This window comes from Rhinolophus hipposideros, assembly GCF_964194185.1.
Source record: "Rhinolophus hipposideros genome assembly, chromosome: 23".
NCBI lineage: Eukaryota > Metazoa > Chordata > Mammalia > Chiroptera > Rhinolophidae > Rhinolophus > Rhinolophus hipposideros.
In genome coordinates this window covers 28,351,132-28,372,019 of record NC_138069.1, presented here as the reverse complement: position 1 = coordinate 28,372,019, position 20,888 = coordinate 28,351,132, and the positions used below count along the sequence as shown (strand labels likewise).

The following is a 20,888-nucleotide window of genomic DNA, read 5'->3' as shown; positions in this document are numbered from 1 at the left end:
GCAGCTCTTATTTATAACAATCTGACGAGCAGTCTCTGCCTCTCAGAAGAGCACTAATAATTAGGAAGCTCATCCTTGCACAGAGACATAATCTGCTTTCTTGAACTTGGCCATAAACCTGCAAGGTGTATATGAGGCAGGTGGAGGACAATTGGCCCTTCCATTGTTGTGCATTCTTGCCAAACCTATAATTTACCACATAAACTTTGTGAAACTCCCCAAACTCTTCTTATCTCTGCTGGGAGTTTCAAGAGTCTATTTTGAAATTTGAGGGGGTTGGAGGGTGGGGGAATTGGATGAAGGGGAACAAAAGGTACAAACTTCCAGTTATAAGATAAGTAAGTCCTGAGGGTATAATGGCAACTATAGTTAATGATATTGTAATGTAGATTTAAAAGTTGCTAAGAGAGCAGATCTTCCAAGTTCTTATTATAAGAAAAATTATTGGGGTGGCTGGTTAGCTCAGCTGGTTAGAGTGCGGTGCTCTTAACGACAAGGTTGCTGGTTCGATCCCCACACTGTAAGCTGCGCCCTCCACAACTAGATTGAAACAACTACTTGACTTGGAACTGATGGGCCTTGGAAAACAAACTTAAATAAATAAAAGTTTAAATAATAATAATAATAATATTTAAAAAATAATTGTAACTATATGTGGTGATGGGCATTAACGAAACTTATCACGGTAATCAGTTTGCAACATATACATATATCAACTGGTGTTGTACAACTTAAACTTGTACAATGTTATATGTCCATTTTATCTCAATGAAACGGGAAAGAAAAAAAGAAAGACATTTGAAGCTGAGCAGGCCTCTGTTGTTTGGCCTTGGAATCCCTTTCCCCAACACAATGAGCTTGGGCAGCCCTAGCAGCTGCCTGAAAACAGAGGGAGAATCCAAGAAAATGCAGAAAGCTACTACATACCTTTTTCTAAGGTGTCCTGAAACAGTCCTAGGATTCTGTATTTGTACACACAGAGTTTACTCTAATAATTTTGTATTTCGTGATTTTTTTTTTAATTCAAGAAAATGAGTTATAGATCTTTCTGGAACAATAGTGCAATCTTGTGGCTGTGGTGCCTCCTACATTCTCTACAATGTGCTCCGTGCAGAATCTTGGACATGGTGAGGACAGAGGATAGCTGACCATGTTCTTATTTCTCTTCTGAGATATAAATGTAAACGGTTTATCCAATCGTGTATTAATGACCCTTTTAAGTTTTGCTTACAGACCGTCCTTTAAAAAAAACTTGATTTTTCAAAAATCATATTTTCCCCCCCTTTGGGATCAGCAGTTTTCTGAGGTGTTTTTTGGGACACCAAACATTCCAGATTAGTTCATTCAATTTTAAAATCGCTTCTGAGACAAAATTTCTGTACTGTGAAATTCTCCCATTTTAACTGTACATTTTCAATGATTTTTAGTAAATGTATAGAGTTGTGTAACCATCATTACAACCTAATTTTACAGCATTTCTATCACTCCAAAAAGATACCTCCATCTCATTTGCACCCCTGCCATTCTAATGTGTTTTCCGTCTCTAGAGATTTGCCTATTCTAGGCATTTCATATAATGAAATAACATAATATGTGGTCTTGTGTGTCTGGCTTCTTTCACTTAGCATATTGTTTTCAAGGTTCATCCAAGTTGTAGCATGTTTCAGTCCTTCATCCCCTTTTATGGCTGAATAATAGTCGATTGTATGAATATACCACACTTGATTTATCCGTTCTTCAGTGGATGGACATTTGGGGTGTTTGCACCTTTTGGCTACGGTGAATAGTGAATTTGTGCCTGGTTTCTTTATCCCCACATCATGTGTGTGATATCCAGCCACGTCTTATGTACAGCATGGATTGTCTTCAAAATTTCTCCACTTCTACCAGATAGTGAAGTTTTTCCTCTTGCCTCATTGAAATGTGATGGGTTCAACTCAAGGCAGGCTTCAACAGAGGCAGACTTTATCTGCGTATGCAACTTATTCTAAAGGGGAAGAAACAGACCAAACAGACCAGAAGTTTACCAATTGTCTTGTGAGGAGGGGAGTATGAACGTCTCCTTGTATTTAATTAAGAGTGTTTTGTTGATGTTATTTTTTCAAAGAAGCCATTGGGTTTTGTTGTTGGTGGTGGTGGTGGTGGTGTTTTTTTTTTTTTTTTGGAAAAAAAATTATAATCGGAGTAGGGCCCAACTGTTAACAAAAGCAACTAATCCAAAGACATGAGCCAAAGGAGAGGTAAAGTTTGTAGCCAGCTCTGCTGGGTACAGGAGGTTCAGAGTTCTTCCTCTATCATAGTGGCTCTAGGTGACATTCAGTGATGGTGACAGGTTTGGGGCTGGGCAGCCCAGAGTTCTGAGAAAAAGGAGGCCTCTAGCATGTGCCTTACCATCTATTTCCTGCGAGGGACTCCATGAAAGTCACAACCACCAAGAACACTGGAGCCTAAAGGGTCTTGGCTCATATCGCCATCATGCAAGGGGACGCTGACTGACCTGACCTGTGCAGTGCAGCTGGGGTGGGAGGGACCTTGCTCCCATGGGACATTTTCAAGGTCTCAATTTACCTTGGACTGCTTTATCTAAAACAATAAAAGAAACAGGCAATAATACAAGAAACAATTATGCCAAGGAGGTGAAATAGATAGATGGGAAATATAAGGATGGGAGACTAGAATTTAACTCGTGTATTTCTTATTAACTGTGTGTGTATGCATGTGAATGTGTGTGTGCATGTGTGTGCGTGTGTGTGTGTATGTGAAGCACCCCGGCTCTACTCCAGACCATGGCCTTGCTTCACACTCTGAACTTGACTCTCAGAGCTTTATTCGCCTAGAACACAAAAGGGATGAACCAGATGTTCTTTAAAGGGAATTCTCACTCTGTCTCTAATCCTGTGAATTCCAGACATTTCCTGATTAAATGTATGAGCTTCAGTTTCCTCTGCTGTAAGATGACCTTTGTAAGATTGCTGGGAGAATTAAAATGCGGAGAACAGTTCCTGGAACGTGATACCAGAACAGGACTATTGGTGCTGTCATTGCCATTTTCATCACGTGCTGTGGTATACCATGTGTTAGAAGTATTAATTCCACTGTCTGCCTTCAGCTGAGACATGTCAATGTGTTAGGAGTCTGTTTCTTTCTGTCCATAGGATTTGAAGGTGATCTTACAGAAGCTCATTTGGACAGACAGGGTCGGTTATTGCAAAAATGATGGACTGACAATTCATAGCCTTGTCACACTGCATTTTACTCTAGGAGTATCTGACATATAGCCACCCTTTATTCTGGAGATGGTTCTTTTCTTCTCTTGAAACAAACCCAACGTTACATCAATGTTGCATCTTTGACTAAAAACATCTTAGAATCATGGAAATATGATAAACCAATGTGTTAGACAAGGCTCCTGCTTGAAATTCAGGTCGCTCCATGTGTGTGATGCTGAAAGGTATGGAGTACCTGCTTGCAAGGAATTTACCCTTTACCTAAATGGGTTAAGACAGACTGCTGAGATCCACGGCACAGTGAGAACAGGGTCAGTGGAGAAACACTAGTAGGATCAAAGGCAGCAAAAACCACATTCGCTGACCAGGGAGAGGAAAAGCATGGGAGGCTTCTTAGAGGAGGTGTTATCTGAAGAACTGATAGGACACCATAGGAGATGCGTTTCTGCGGTTCTCAAACTTGGGTAAATCCCAGAATCACCTGGGTGCCATAAATGTACAATTTTCAGTGCTATTCAAAGTGTGGTTTACAGACGGATGCCAGTTACTGGTCTACTACTGGCAAAAAAAGAAATGGAGACTGAGCATTTAGAAACTTTTTATAGCAATCAGACAGAGTAAATTTAGGTCTACTAAATCGAATTAAAATTGGACTTGCATTTTAAATATCTTTGCTTATTTTTCATTTTTTTTCTATTCATTTTTATTGTATTTTACAAAATACAAACATGTAACAAATTGGAAATTTAAAAACAAACCACAAAAAGGGATCCACTATCACAGATATTTTGAGAGGCAGTACCCTAGAATATCAAATGATCTTCTGGTCCAGAAAGGACGGGTTCACCTTATGTGCCAATTAATCCATGGCAGCTGCTGACACACTGTATTGAAAAGGATCCCAAAGCCATGGACTGTGAGCAACTGTGCCAGTCGTAGGACAGAAGCAGAGAGTGGCAGTCTGAGTGCTGGGTAATCGTCATCCCTGATTTAGTCCAATGCTCACCTCGTACTCACTGAGAAACTGAGACCCAGAAGAAAGACGTCCCCAAAGTCACACACTGAGTTGTTGACAGAGCAGGGACCAGGACCCAGTACTTTTCCCAATGCACCATATTTTCTCTCTTCTCATCCCTCTCTCCCTTCCGCCTGACCTCCCCGAATGACATCCATCCTGGTACTTACACTGAGTGGCTCTCAAGAACTGTTGCATGAAAAATACGTCAAAACAAGTCATGTATTTCCTCTGCACCCACAGCTCAACCAGGCAAAATCTGAATCACAGTCACCCCCGATCTAGCCGGATAAGCATGCAAGGAACACAGCCCCATGGCCTGCTGGGGGTCATCACAGCCGGAAGGACCACTGCACCTGTGTCAATGGTTGCTTAGCAATACCAAGGTTTCCATCCTCCCCAGGTTTCTTATCCTGTTGTATGCTTGTCCTGTAAACCCCCAGAATAGTTTTACCAGAATATTTTTACTGTAAATCCAATAGATCGACTCACTGCATTGGCATAACCCATAGTATGGCTGAAAAAAAAAAACAACCAGCACAATCCATTTTATTTTAAGTCAAAAAGCAAGTTAGGGAGACTTACTGTGTCCAAAAGAAGTTTTTCCGCTTTGTCTCGGCTGATACCCCTATTGTACCACCTGAAAGCAGGAAAAAAATCATATGTAAATGACATTTTAAAAATTTGTGTGATTTACTTATAAAAGATAATTAATGCCAGAAAATAGTTTGGTCATTTTCTGTTTCTACCAGTGCTTTCAAACACAAAAGCAAAGGCTTGAGTAATTGGTAAAATATTGATAATTGTTGAAGCTGGGCTTTGGGTTCATTGCACTTTTTTCTCTACTTCTGTGCATGTTGGCAATTTTCCATAATAAAATATTAGAAAACACTTATCTTCTGCTCCATTTCATAAGTCAGTGGGTGGTTATAAGTAGAAAGATTCTAGCGGAGCTATAAAAACTTAATACAAATTTGAACGTGTAGCAAATATTCTTTTAAAACAATTGCAGTACTTTCCTCTTTAAGAGTGGTTTTCAAGATCTTCCCCAAAGTAATTACATTATTTTCATAATTTGGTGTCTGGTGGAAAAATAACCAGAAAGTGGTAAAGAAGGATATGAGTGATTTTTAGGAATGAAGTTTTGGATTTTGTTGTTAATACTTGAGTCACATCCTGGCTTCCCTGGCCACTTATTAGGTAAGAAGAGATAGAACCAGCATCAGTTAACAATTAGTTTTGGACATTAATAAACACAGGAGGAGAGAAGTTCTGGGTGGGGAAGGAACACCACTTACGGAACTTATTTGGCTCATGTGTAAGCTCTGATCAATTAGGAATGGCTGCCTAGAGCTGTGCCTCTGGGCTCAGTGGGTGTGCCACTATCTAAGAGTGATGTCTACCCTGCATTCAGGCATGGGAAGGGAATGCCAGCAAGAGTGCCATGGTTTGCCTACTGTGATCTTGTCTGACCCTTCATTTTAAGGAAAAGGGATCTGAGATCCAATCTGGTAAAGAAACTTGCTCAAGGTCATGCCTCCAAACCAGGCAGGAAACCTGAACCCAATCAATGGTATGGGTTTATCAGCCCATGATTATATTTCCAGGTGGTACATTTTTGAGTTCTTATGCAGATATCACCTGCAACTAGACATCATTAAGATCAAGGATAAAAAGTCATCATGTTGGGTGTTTTTTATATGCCCAGTTATATACTGAATGTCTGGATGTTTGTTCGTAAGTCCTTTTATTCTCTAGCTCTGATTCCATATCTGAAAAATGCAAACTGACAGTGGGCAGAATAAATTAGGCTCACAGACTGTTTGGTTTGTATGGTGTACACACAGAAAATCGACATAAAATACCTTTAGGAGGGGGGATATACTTGGCCCAGGCTCCACCATTCTCTATTGTTTTATGGTCTGCAGGAATTTTGAGTCTGCCCTCCTCTATCATAAATGAAGAGATTCTGATTAAAAGCAAAAACAAACAAAACTTCCCAGTCTAGTGAGCATTTGAAATGTCTATTTTTTTTCCTAAATGCATTGACTAAAAAAAAAAAAAAGAATTTTATTTAAGCATATTTTATACATGTTTCATAGCAGCTCAAGTATTCTTAGAACTGATGACCCTTCTGTTAGCTGAGGGAGGGGCTACTCACATGTACTTGATCAAAATGAATCTCAGGTTGACTCTTCAGAAAATGATAGCTCTTCACTATAGAATACATTAGAATTCCAGCAACAAGTAACTTGACCACATTTGAACAAATAACCCAACAGAGTTAATAGAAGTCCTCATTAGCTAGTATTCTTCAATACTGGTATTTTATATTTGGTGAAAATTTTTTAAAGTTTTCTTTTTTTATATATAGATAATTTCAAATGTATGGAAAAGTTGTAAAATACTATAAAAGAACTCTCATATACACTTAACTCAGGTTAAACAATTGCTTACATTTTACACATTTGCTTTACCATTCTCTCTGGGTAGATATATATATGTTTAATCATTTGAGAATAGACTTTTACTCCTAAGTATTTCAGTACGTATTTTGAAGAAATAGAATATATACATAACCATAGTACAATTACCCAAATCAGGAATTTTAACATTTTTAACATCCCTATTTAATTTCAGACTTTATTCAACTTTAATCAATTGTCCCAATAATGTGTTTTGTAACTTTTTAAAAAAAATTATTGAAGATGCAATCCAGGATTTCTAGTGTATTTAGTTACCATATTTCTTTAGTCTCCTCTAATGTGGGCCAATTTCTCAGCTCTTCTTTCACGATGTTAACATTTTTTGAAGAGCACAGGACAGTTATTTTGTGGAATATACCTCAATTTGGATTTGTCTATTACTTTCCCATGACTAAATTGAGGTTACGCATGTTTGGGCAGGAATATCATGAAAGTGATGGCTCTTCTCAGTGCATCTTATCAGGAGACACACAAAGTCTGTTTGCCCAATAGTTGATCATTTGGTTAAAATGGGGTCTCTCAGATATTTTCACTTTGCTGTTAAAAAGTAATCTGTAAGAAGATACTTTTAGAATATATAAATATTAAACTTTCACTCCCTAGTTGTGACATTCACTGATAATTCTCGCCTGAATTGGTTGATACTTCGAGTTACAAAATGGTGATTTTTAAATGTTATCATTCCTTCTACATCTATGGGTTGAAATTCTATTGTAACAAAGCTTTCTCTTCTTATTTATGTTCTTGTTTACTTATTTATTGAGCTATCTATTTCTTAGGGATTCTTATTTTACAATGGATTGTCGTCTATTTCTATCATTATTTATTTTGATACTCACATTGCCCCCAATTTGGTCAGAAGGAGCATTTTAAAGCTGTGCTTGTTTGACAGGCCCACATCATTGAAAAAGATTTGGTGGCTACTTCTTTACTTTTTGGTGCAGTAAGATGTTCCGAGTTCATCTTATTCTTTCCCTGCTCCATCTCTGAATCCCCAAGCCATTTCTCCAAGAAGTCCTGATTGTTTTCAGTGGGAAGTGTTATTTAGAAACCAAGATCTGCGTATGCACCTTGTTACTGTATTGTTATTGTTTCTAGGCCTTTCATCAGTTGTGCTAGGAAATATATGTGCATGGTGAGTACTCCATACACTGCAACTGGATTTTATTAAACATTAAATAGTTCCATTAAAATTAAATCTATGTGAACTCTTCTTCTAAATATTAATAATGGCTTGAAATAAACAGCACAAGCTAAGCAGAGATTTAATACCTATTTGTCTGCTATTTTGGTATTGGAAGTATTAAACCATGTTTTACATCAGTTTGTATTTGATCCAGTATTCACAGTGTTTGTTTTGTTTTGTTTCATTTTTGCCTTCTCATGTAAGACCAATATTCCTGGGATTCCCAGAAGAACCTTTTTCTTTTACTACAGTCTGTGCAGGCATCTGAGAAGCACTCCTTTGGTCAAAGGGTCAATGGGCAGGTAAGTACACAGACCCTCCCCCTTCTCCTGTGTAAAGTATTCCTGGACTGTATTAGGGATCAGAGTAACGGGCAGAAGAAAGTGGGTTACAAAGAGAAAACACTTGGTGCTTTCATCGTCCACCAGTAATTTACTCCTAATCTAAGGAAGAATCCTTAGTACCATATTTTTGGAAAATAAATAAAATATCTTACTCAAAGGTTTCCAGGTTATTTGGAGACTTTTCCACCAGATAACTGCTTGGTACATATCCTTCATGCCTGTTAAAAAAGAAATCAATGTTTAGATTAATATAGGACTGATGTTCACATCTCCATTTTACAAGTTTAATCCACTAAAAGCCACTTAAAGATGGGGGAGTTTCACATTATTTGGCATTTGTGAGAAGATATTTTTAAGTTTTAGAATAAAGGAGTTGCTAAATATAACAACCTGCTTTCTGTCAGAGGCCGTGGATTTCACTACTAACCTATGAACCATGATAAATAAGACGTGGCTATTTTACTTAAAAAGCTCTGCTTGTTGCTCTCCTCATTGTGAAATTTCCTCTACCGGAAAAATAGATTAATGTGCAATCTCTATTTTCTTTAAGGAAACATTGTTCTGTGTGTGATAGTCAGTAATTTTTCCACTTTAGTGCTATTATTTCATAGTCAGGAAACCAAAATAATTAAAATATAAAAAAATGACTTTCCAGCCACAGATGCCCAAAGATATTGCCAGTCAGCATTGTTTGAATTTAAGGCCTTCTTAATATCTTTTGTTAATTGTACTCCTTCAGACATAAGTGGTAAAACATGAGAAAAAAGTATAAAGTCCTACTGGATTTGGGGGTGGGAGTCTCTTTTGAGCAGGAATAAATAATTGTGCATAAACAAAGACATATGGATAAAGAGACTAATAAGCATATCAGAATACTTTGTGTGTCGCTTTGTACTTTTCAAAGCACTTTCACATTCATTATTGCATTTAATACCACAAGGTGAATACAGTTCCCTCAATCTCTGGGCCTCTGGTTCTGTCCCTGTAAAATGAGGGACCTAAACTAGGTTACACAAAATATCCCTCCAGACTCTGCCGGTCTATCAAAGGATGTTTGATAGCTTCTTGCTCTTTATTTTACAGAGTGTTTTAAGTTTTGGATCGTAAGGCTGTTTTTCAGTCTAGTGATTATGTTTAATGGGGGAATGTGTCATCTATTCCACAGAATCATATTGAGGAGTGACAAAACCAAGACTAGGGGCGTCAAATATGGGATGATTGTCTCATGTTTTTTTGCCCATGGCTGACATTGCTAGTCCATCATGGCATGCTTTCTTTGGAAAATTGGACATCCAGCCTCAGAATCATCCTTAGCACAGTGCTCAAAGCCGTCAGGGCCAATCGACGGGTGTCAACTTGTTCTGCAATTTGCTATTTCTTTTATATATAAAAGAATTTCCCTGCATTGTAACTGTTTTTGCCACAGCCTATGTTTACAATTATATTAATAGGTCAAATACTATTTTTTGCTCTCAAATAGAATAACTTCGTTTTAATGAGCCAAAGCTGGGTGATCTACACAAATGATGGTAATTCTCTTCACTTGTATGTCACTTCCATCATCTCACTGATTTTTCTCAACATTCTGAGATAGACAAAGCCGGTATTATTGGTCTATCTGCATTTTACAGGTAAGGAAATGGATTCCCAGAGGTTGAGTGACTTTGCCAAAGCCATAAGCAACAAGAGCAGCTGACACTAAAGTCCAGCTCTTCTGTCTTGCCATCTTGTGTACTTTCCATTGTACCACACGATACCACACTATTACCCAAAAACTGGGGAAATTCCCATATGCTGATTGGCCTCTGGGATGTCCTCTGCGAAGCCTTTTGAAGTGCAGAGTTGAGCCTTTCCACAGGCCACTGCACAAAGGGTAAACTGTCATTTGGGGAAGTGAGACACAGGAGAAGAAATTTCCTGGTACATGAGGTGTGCTCAATAAATGTCAGTTGATTAAAGGGATGAATTTCTGAGTAAGTTTTCCCTGGTGTCTGTAGAACCAGGCAGTCTCGAATCTGGTTCTGATACGGCCTCCCCAATAATCGGCAGAGAGTGGACGTAACCGGCCTTGTTTGCCTCCCCGAGTCAAACCGAGAGGGAGGTTTGGAATGAGAGGTGTTGGGGTCTGTCCTCAGCGAGCAAGCCTCACTGCTTCTCAGACCACAACTCTTGATCTGGTCATATTTTATACCCCTCCTTCACTCCCCCTACAGTGGAGTTGATAAGGTTACTTAAAGAGAAGGTAGATGCCTTGAAAATGTAAGTTTTGGTGTATCTTAAAGATATCTGTGCCCCCTTATGTTTAGTGATCAGATTGCCTTTTTATTTTTATTTTTTTTATTTTTAAGTTTAATGTTACTTGGTGTTGACACTCCCTATACCCTGTTGGTGGGAATGTAAATTTGGCATTATCTGAGGGAATTATCTATCAAAATTAAGATGCCACATACTCTGCCTCACTAATTCCACTGTTAGAAATGCAAGATACATATTTTTTAAAGAAAAAATATATTTTCAAAAAATGTGTTTTCTCAAAAAAATCGATATATTTTTTTTTCAAAAGATTGCCAATATGCATGGGCAATACAAGATCTTTATTGCAGCCTTGTTTAGAATAACAAAGAGAACTAATAATCTGGAAACCAAATGCCCGGCCATAAAAGATTATTTAAATATTTATAATACAAGTATACATTCTAAAGCTAAGCAGTTATTTTTAAAATGAGGTAGATTTGTATCTGCTGATGTGAAAAGATCGCCAAGACATATCATTAAAGGTTAAAACTTATGTGAAGGGCAGAATGGATCAACTTCATGTAAATGTAAAAAAGAATGTATTTGTATATGTGCAACTATTTTTTTGGTCTAGGATACACAAGGAAATGTTAATAATGATTACTTTTAGAATTGATGTAGAAACAAACGGAGGGTGACTTATTTTTCATGTATGTTTCTCTCTCCTGTTAGTTGTTTTTCAGAATAAAACATTGACAGAGGCTATCCAGATGTTGCCACGATGAAGTGTTTTCTTTCTCTTTTTTATGTTTTTAAATTAATAATAACCTCATATTTAAAAATGTTTAAATCCTTAATATTAATATACAAGGATGTTCACTGAAGTGTTGTTAATATTGGCAAAATGTTGGAAATAGCCTGAGTCCAACAAGAGTTTTTGCTAAATTATGGTACATTTTTGTGTTGGATTTATGCAGTCATCGAAATCATATTCCACAGAATATTCCACAATAGTGTAAATACCTCTGATGTATTAAAAAGAAAAAAAACAAAGCCTTAAAAAATTAAAAGGAATTAAAAAAGCGACGTGAATCTGATACCTTTAAACAGAGCGCTAGTATTTAAGCCACACACATCCCAGAGCACTCTGATGGTTAATAACAATAATTTACTGTACTTCAGATCAGAGAAGGGCTCATAGGATTTTTTGCATTCCAAAGTCCCATTGGACAGTCGGTTTTTGTGCAACCTTATTTTTTCCATGAATTATTTGGATGTCTCGTTCAAAGATTTTTGGTGTAACTAAATCTTTAGTACCTTCTTGCTGATATTTCTTAATGTCACCACCAAGTTGTACTATCTCTGCATGCCTTTTCTTTCCACCAAAAAGAAGCTCTCCACCGTGGGATGTAACTTCAGTCTCAGTGAAACACTCAAGAACAGTTATGTTTCTTTGTGGAGCAAATTTCTTATCTCCCAAACTGTGGATGTCCATGGAAAACTCCAGGAGAATTTTAGATGAGTTTGGGTGCCAGGAAAGCTCGATGAGGTGCAGGGAGCAAGCACAGCAAGTAACTGCCTCCCAGCCACTTCTGAGAAGTGGAAAGATACTCCTCAACGACTTCTTCCTTCCTCTTCCTTCTGTCTGTGCTCTCTTCTCCTCTGTGTGCAGTGGTCATGTTGTGAGAAGCAAGACAAATCACCCCAGTGTTTTCTTTGTTCCCACCGCACCTCAAATGCTGCACAACAACCACAAACATGCCTTACCCATTCCTGTCTTGGACTCTCCACCAGTGAATCTCAGAACTGTCTAGTAGGTAGTACTCATCATTGCGCTGTAGCGTGAGTTCCTGAGGGTCATTTGTTTGGTAGTCATACAAGGCGATGACCAGAGTTTCTTCATTTTCCTGAAGTGGTCGCTGGAGGAGGAAGACAAGAAAATCAAGCCAAGAGGTAGAAAGAAGCTAACGTCAGCAAGTCCCTGAGCTGGAACTTTCTCCTGGATCAATGCCAGGTTCAACACCAGTTCCTACAATCCACTGGGGTATTTTCTGAGACCATTAGTCTTCCTCTAGTCGGCTTTCTGTAGGAGTTAGGATTATTGTGCTGAGTATCACACAAAGACACTCACTACCTAGAATTCATCACCCCTCCCATTCTATGAGGTAAATTCTGACCATAGTGAATTCCAAGCCAGCCACATGCTTTTCTCAAAAGTCTGCTGGTTCCTCTAGCTGCACCAAATCACATGTTGCAGCCTCTTTGCCAGAAGCATCACATTCTTAGCAAAGGTCATATCGTCACTACTAAATCATTTAGTCCATGCTTTTCTGATTTGATTTGTGGGTTTGTCCAGATCCACAGAATCATAGGCTATTGGAACTGGAATGTCTCTGAGAGCTCATTTAATCCACTCTTCTGTTTAGAATGGGACCCTGAGTGTCAGATGGGGAAGTGGATGTGGCCAAGTTTAGCACTTGAATTAGTCTTAATGCTCTTTCTGCTATAGCACACGGGGCTCCCTTTTTCCTCTTCTGGGCTCTTTTCCCTATGTCTCTACTTCTCAGTACCTTCCTTAGGATGAGATACTGAGGATGTGAAGAAGTGACTGTAAGGCAATCACAATGAGTCAGGACGGGGACACCTGCTGCGGTCTGGCAGATTTTGTGAGAGAGTAAATATGGAAAGGGATTGAGATTGCTGGCTGGAATGAGATTTGTTGTCAACAGGTCTCTGAGCACATTAAGCATTTTAATAGCATAAAAATACTAAAGCTAAAATGAAATAAAAATAAAAGACTTATCATACTGATGTAGTAAGTCAATCCAGCCGAGTCCAGATTGGAATTTGAAGCCTCGCTATCCCCAGAGCAAGGTTCTCAAGGGGCATTTTAGACACCTATGGGGAGTGTTTTGAATGGCATGAAGGTTGAGGTATGCTACTTGCATTTAATGGAACATGGCCAAGAATGCAAAAGTCTCTGCAGTATCCCACATCCTGTACAACTTCTAAATGTCCCGTTAGACATTGATGTGGTGAGAAACCTGTTTATAGTAATAACACATAGTAATATCTCTACCCTATACAAGTATTCAGTTTCCTAGGAATGCAACCATACTATACATTGAGGGAAGATTACACTTGGTTTAATTCAGAACTTTCCCAAGGGTTGTTCTCCATTTTGGAAACTCATATCCCAGATGGTAACACCGGTTTTGAGTCACTGGTACAACAAACACTGCTGTGTCAATTGCACTTGAACTGCCAAATTCAATGGGCTTTAAGCCACAGGTGCGAACTTGGACCATTTCATCGTGTCTTTCAGGCCGTCATGTCCCAATATTTACATGGAGAAACACGTATTATTCTGTATAAATTATTTTTCTTTCCTTTTCAGTTAGAACATATATTGATTCTTTTAAATGTATGCATTTGTGTAAATTGTATTATATATGAGTTTCTTTTCAGGATAGGATTGGGAACCATTTTTCCGATAGGGTTGGGCACCACTAGATTAGTGTGAGGAAATGAAGGGATGGCATTTGGAGTAAGTGAGACTCTGGGCTCCTGAAGGGCTGCTTGGGGGCCCAGGAGATAAGTTGAGGCACAGAGTGGGTGAGTGGCTGCAAGCGTCAGAGTGGTCTTAGGTCCTAAGAGCTCACCTGGCCCCAGCTGAAGAGAACACCAGGCTGAGGTGGACCCTCCCAGAGAACTCATGTAGCAGGAAGCCAGGGAGAAAGGACACAGACAGACATGTTTCTGAATGGCCCCTCGGAAAGTCCTCCTGGGTTGAGGGGGAGGGGCCGCAAAGGAAGGGCTGAGTTCCTGTGTATGCCAAGAGGGGGCCAAGAGGAGCTGACATTTGGGCTTTGGTGTGAAACATGACCTCATTTGCACCCACAGGCTAAGAGGCCTGGGATTGTCAATTACTCTGATCATAGATATTCTTCATCTTGATCACAAATAGCCGCCCTCAACCCCCTGGAGGCCTGATTCTGTTCCACAGTCTCTCTCACACAGAGCATCAGTCCTCCTAGCTCGGGCTGGATTAAAATACAGCTTCTCTACACGCCAATCCAAGATGCCGTCACCCACTAGGGGACAGAGCAGGAAGCAGAAGGGAGAAATGAATTCAAGTGGCTCAAGGTGAGGAATGATGAGATTTAGACTTAGGGTCGGAACCAGAGTAATGATTGAAAGGTCCTGTGGTCAGAGTGCTAAAACAGCATGAATGCTGCTCCTGCAAGGAGTCTGAGAAACCAAATGGCGGAGTCCAAGGAGAGATGGGCAGGCAGTGTTTTCTGGCCTTTACCTTCATTGGTGGTGAAAATAAGACAAGAGCAAACTGGCTTAAGGTGTAGAGGTGCAGGTTTGGATGGTTCTGTGGGGAGCCACCTGCATGCCAGGGTTGTGAGGTTCCGAATTACGTCCTCAGGAGAGATGATGACTATTCCTTAGATCAGGGGTGTCCAAACTTTTTTCAACGGTTTTCACCAAGGGCCATCTGCGGTAAAATACACAAACAGCCGGGCCACTCACTCGAGGTGAAGTATATACGTATTGCCTCGCCTGGTTTATTTAAGTAAACTAAATATATTTTTGGAATTTGCTGAGGGCCAATTAACGATGGATTGTGGGCTGCAGCTGGCCCACAAGCAGCAATTTGGACACTCCTGCCTTAGATGATCAATGAAAGAAAAGGGGAAAACATTCGTTTTCTGCTACAATGTAAGTAGGCGTCCTTCCTATTGTGAGAGATTACGCTGATGACAGATCTAAAAACCAGCCCAAGGTTTTGAGTGACTTAGAACTTTTCTTAATGGGGTGCTGCCAGTGTTTTGAAATGTCACCATATTGGCTGGAAGGAAAAGAGCAGAGCTCATTCTCCCGGAAGAAGCACAAGGAAGCAGAATCAGTAAATGCTAGAATAAAGGGCAGTTTACAAAAAGGTGGACATTGGTGTTACTATGACTATAGGGGAGGGCTGAACTTTCTCTAATTTTTGTTTTGTTGTTGTTGTTGTTTTGACCAAATAGCTTCCCCAGGGTTGGCTCAATATGGCCTGAATCTTTTTAGTCAGTATGTTGGGCCAGTGTTTCTCAGACGTCAGTGTGCCTCAGAATCACCTGGAGGTTTATGAAAATGCAGATTGCCAGGCTCCTTCCCCAGAGTTTTGAATACAGTATGCCTGGGGTGGGGCCTGAGAATTTGCACTACATTTCATTTCTAACAAGCTCCCAGGTGATGCGGACACTGCTGGCCCATGGGCCACTTGGGGAACCACCACTCACATTAGCGACCACGCCCCCAGAAACTCTGCAGACTACTAGGGACTACTAGAGTGCTCCAAGTGGCTGAATGGCCTTGGGAGAGCCCTAAAACTTCTCTTGGGCCTTGATTTCCCAAGCTTTACAATGAGAATAAAACTAAAACTCCCGTAAGTACTTAGAACTGATAGTTTTGAACTAGACAGTAAAAGTGTGGAAATGCTCTGAAAAATATAAAGTATTATCAACTGTATGCTTCCAAAGTACCTGTATGTCAAGGTGTAAATATGCCCTTTTACATAGAGTTGAGCTGTTCTGACACTCCAAAGTGGTCAGGTGGTTGGATACATAGTTTATTACCAATAGGTGCTGAGTGAATAAAGTGAGGTGACGATTTAACAGGCGAGTGGTCCTTTTACATGGATAGACTCATGAGCCAGTTCAGGCCCCCATAACTCAATATGTTGAATTCAGCTGAATCATGACAATCTGTTGCATTTGCCCAGGATTTGAGAAATCCAGGAAGATGGGAAAAATGCCAAGTGGGAACATGCCAGTGAAGCAGCGCTCAGCGCTGTGGGCCCACCTGTGCCCAGAGCGTGAGTTCTCACTCACCCTGTTGTCTTCAGGAGTAGGAGGAAGAGGCTTCTTTGATGCTAAAACGAGAAAAACAGAAAAAGAACATGCGCCTGAAACTGAACATCCTCAACCGGAGGTGAGCAGTGAGGGGGCTTTTCAGAGAAAAGGGGCCCTGAGGAGAACAGCAGAAGAAAAGGGGCCAGAAGGAGATGGTGAGACAAAGGGAAACCAAATTCGGCCTTGTCAGAATCTCTCTGTTGTATCTCTTTCAGCCTGCTCGTTCCTGATTTTGTTTTTTAGGAGATGCCAGGAACTTTCAGAAGCCAAAATTCTGGGCGTCTTTCTCTGTATTCCGAGCAAAGCCTAACCCAAAGATTACTGACACAGAGGCTTAGGCTTGTATCATTCCCTGTAGGCCTGGAGACTTCCATAAAGGCACCTGCTAAGCCCAGGAGTGGGAATGGGTGACTCAGGGGAACGGTGACTCACTGGCTTCCTGATGCTTTTGTGGGCGTGCGGAGGGAGTAAGTGAGGGGGAGGTCATCGTGCTGCTTTTTGAGAGGCTGGAAGCCACTTTTAGTTACGTTAGGCTTCTGAATATGAGTTCTCCCTCAAACAGCACCCCCTCATTTATCTCTTTGTGTCTCCATGTCTTCCTCTTTTGATCTCTCCTCTCTGTTCCTTCTTCCTTCCTTTCTTCGCTCTTTTTTTCTCTCCGTCTCTCCTTTTCCCTCTCTCTTTCCCTTCATCTCTTCATCTCTGTCTGCCAGTATTTCTCCTTTGAGGCCCTGAAAAGCTCAGGCCTGGATTCAGTGACCCAAAGTTGTGTGTCTGGGAGCAGGTGTGATATAGGACGCGGTGCACAGGGGCCCCATTCAGTTCGAAGACTTCTTTTATAATCAGAGATAAGAAGGGACTGGGCTGCATAAGTAGGTGCTGAGCTCCTTATCGCCGCACGAGGTTGACTTAAAGTTGGACACCTCACGTCAGGGAAGTGGTAAGAGGAGGTTCACACCTCAACACTGGAGCCCAGCCCCTGTGTTAACGCCTGGAGCAAGGGCAGGGTGGGGTACTGGGTATACAATTAACAGAGAAAAAGCAAAGTCAGCATAGTTGGAAGCATGGTTCCTGTTCAGCACTCAGTTGGACCCAGGAGACTGGCATTCTAACCGGGTCCACCACACACCAGCTTTTGGCCCCTTCTGGCCCTGAACGTTCTGTAACTGCTCTCTCTTTCTTCTTCCTCTGGCCTTGCTCTTCCCTTCCTTCCTCTCCCTCTGTGAGAAGTTGGTATGTGGTGAGATCAGAGCCAGTTCTGGTGGCATAAATGAGTGTTTCTGTGGGTTGGGTATAGCAGGGTCCATTTTCACTCAATTATCTCTCCTGCTTCTCAGGCCTGCACACACGTATGGCTATGTCTCGGCTCCACATTCTTCTGCCCACAAATAAGAAAGACTGGTAGACACAATTGCCATTGATTGAGAGCTCGGTAAGTGCTAGTAGCTGTGCTAAGAGCTTTCCACAACCTCACTGAGTCTCCCAGTAACCCCACAAAGTAGCTACTTATTATCGTTTGTCCCCATTTTGCAGATGAGGAAACTGGCTCAGGGATTCAGAGAGGTTAAGTAACACACATGAAGCCACACAGTAAAGAAGTGATGGGACTAGGACTCACTGTAAGTGTTACTGGGTTTTTTTGCCCTGGGCTCTTAGACCCTGCATTATATGTGTGCCCAACCCAGGAATCCTACGAGCCTTCACCCAGAACAAATGATCATTTGCTGTGTGTACAGTGGAGTGTGCTTCTCAGAAACTCTGCCTTCAATTCTGTCAAAGCTCTGGTACATGAGGTTATTTAAACCAAGTCGAAAGAGTAGAATGAGAACATGCTCAGGGGGTGGTGCCCGTAGGTGGCAACTCAAAAGCAGAACCATTAGCAGAGTGACTATCCAGTTGTTAGACCGCTGGCTTCATGTGGGGAGAAGCTCAGCAAGACCAACCCTCCCCAAGTGTTGTTGTCCTTGGGAGTCATTTAGATGCTCCTCATGCCTCAGTCATGTGTCTACCACCCAGTGGAGGGAAATACTAAGCACCCGGAAGGGGAACAACTACGACATGCATGGCGAACACAGCCAAATGGAAACAGATTCAAAGAATTTCAAAACTGGAAGGGGGCTTAGCAAATATTTCATGCTAGGGTCCCTAAGACTTCCCCTACCATTTTAGAGATGAGGACGTTAGGGCCCTTTATGGCCAAGTGACACATCCAAGGGCCCACAGCAAGGTGCTGGCAGGAATTTGGAGACCAGATTTCTGGCTTGGAAAGGGTTTTCACTCACGGAGGCCAGGCGATGCCATCCCATTATGGTGGTGGGTTCCACCTGTATAAAACCTTCAATTCCTTTTCATTAAGTACCTTTGAGAGTATGGTCAACAGGCTAAACAGAGGATCATTGACTCCTAAAACAAATAAATGTTCTTCTTCTGGGCCCAGGGACTGATAACCTTGAACTTTCTCTTCCAAGGTAGAGGGTGAGAGGTGATGGTTTTTAAAAGTGGAAAGGGGCTATGACTCAGGAAGCCATGGAAAACCCAGCCGTGTGTTACATTTAGCACATCCGCTTTGGGTTGTCAATCTGAGCTATTAGGTTTTAGTGCAAAAAAGAAACTGACATATGAGAAAACATAACTAGGGTAAAAGAAGTTGAGAGGAGAGGGGAATGAAAGCAAAACAATCCATATGATCCATAGTTCATATTCAACAGTGGTTTTGCAGAGCATGTCCTTTCTGTGTGACTTTGAGCGTACTGAATTGCTCAAGCTTTCTCTTTCGTTAACATCATAGCATCTACCCCAGATGGTTGCAATGAATGGGTGCGTAACGCATGTAAAAGTACACCAGAGTGGAGCTGCAGTCATTGGGGGTTCAGGTCCCAAATCATCACACATAAGGTAAAATCGAGTTGTGCTCCAATCCCCAGGACCTGGGCCTTTGCCCTCAAATGTCAAGAAGCAACGTCTTTTGTTTTCCCTTTGCGTGTAGGCGATAGCCTCCTTTTCTCTGAGAGGTCAAGGGCAGGTTTGAAGGGGAGATAGAGAGAAGCCACATTGTAAAATAAATAGTTGTTTGACTTTTACTTTCTTCCGCTCCACCAATGTAGAGAGTTGAACTTGTGTAATTAAACACACGTGTGCTGTAACGACACTGCAAAAAAACAAATAGTATAGACCTCTTAAGGCTGTCTCTACAACTTAAGATTTAAGTAAATCATGCCATTCAAATCTCCTAACTTCAAGGTTGCAGCAGTGTTTCTCAAACGTTACTGTGCACACAGATCTTTGGGGGATCTTTTTAAAATACAATTTCTGATCCAGTAGACCTAGGATGGGGCCAGAGAATCTGCATTTCTAACTAGCCCCAGGTGATGTTGGATGCTGCTGGTCCAAGGGCAAAGAGGTATAACGACCATAAGCTTTGAGACAAAAAAAAAAAAAAAAAAAAAAAAAAAATCAATGCGCAGGTAGTAGAGGTGGATGGTTTCCCTCTGAAAATTCTGAAAATGTAGAATTTTTCATTCAGTGTCTGACACCCCTGATGATGGGAAGCTGAGAGCTTATACTTTCTACTACATAGTGGAAAGGGCGTTCATTTTACAAAGAAGAAAGGGAATTCTCAGTGTCTTACCATTCTTGGTTGGATCGTACTGGGCACAGCCCACTGCAAGCTTCTCCATCTGAGCACAGCATCTCCACCTCCCGTCCATCCAGAAATTAGGATGATACTTGGGCACCAAACTGTTATTATTCCTTGTTTCTGAAAGGGGTTGGTACCAGAAGAAGAGTTATTTCCAGATCAGCCTATCTAGGGCCACCCACTTTATAACTCCTGGAGACTGGCCCTAGCTGTGTGAGCCTGAGTGACTAGTACTCAGAAGAGTAAGAAGAATGGCCTTTTCCTGGGCATATATATACATTTGTAGAGAAGTGTGTGTTGGATTTAGGCATCAGCAGACCTGGGTTCTTGTCTGGCTCTGACTCAGGTTAGTTGTGTGTCCTTAGGTTGGGCAAAACTCTCATCTGCACCTCAGTTTCCCCACTGTGTAATGAGGCTGTTAGACGGGATCAGTGGGCCCCACAAAAGTGCCTTAGAGGTAATGGGGAGCCTGAGTGGGTGGGATTCCCCATCTCCAACCACAGCAACTTTGCTTTGATCCCTTCTAGATCTGTGGCTTTAAAGTAAGATTATGGTAGGGAAAAAAAAAAAAAAGACTCTCCTGCTGAAAAAAGAAGTATAAAACCCGGAGAACTAGACAGATTATCTTTAAAGCTCCTTCTATCTTTAATGTCCTATGAGTAAAACCCCTTCACAGAGGGAGAATAGCTAATGGACATAGTTGGGGCCCTTTTGATTCTTTTATACTTTAGTGTTTGTTCTGTGTCCTATGACTGTTATATTTGAGAGGACTTTCCAGTTTACCCGTCACTTGCCTGTTTATATTCTATTTGAGACTCAAAATCACCTTGAAAGAAGATAAGACTTGCATTTTTA

The 20,888-nt window shown here is 40.9% G+C and overlaps 1 protein-coding gene across 3 annotated transcripts in view; it reads right to left on the bottom strand.

The window, feature by feature from the left end:
• ITK (IL2 inducible T cell kinase) overlaps window positions 1–20,888 on the bottom strand; it is a gene marked incomplete at its 5' end in the record, with an annotated part of 55,545 nt that overhangs the window by 14,702 nt on the left and 19,955 nt on the right. For all 3 annotated transcript variants that reach the window (XM_081035259.1, XM_081035260.1, XM_081035261.1), the window contains 5 exons: window positions 4,828–4,882; window positions 8,411–8,476; window positions 12,261–12,412; window positions 16,376–16,416; window positions 20,025–20,153. In XM_081035259.1, the coding sequence (XP_080891385.1) occupies window positions 4,828–4,882; window positions 8,411–8,476; window positions 12,261–12,412; window positions 16,376–16,416; window positions 20,025–20,153 (443 nt within the window). The remainder of the gene's footprint in view (window positions 1–4,827; window positions 4,883–8,410; window positions 8,477–12,260; window positions 12,413–16,375; window positions 16,417–20,024; window positions 20,154–20,888) is intronic.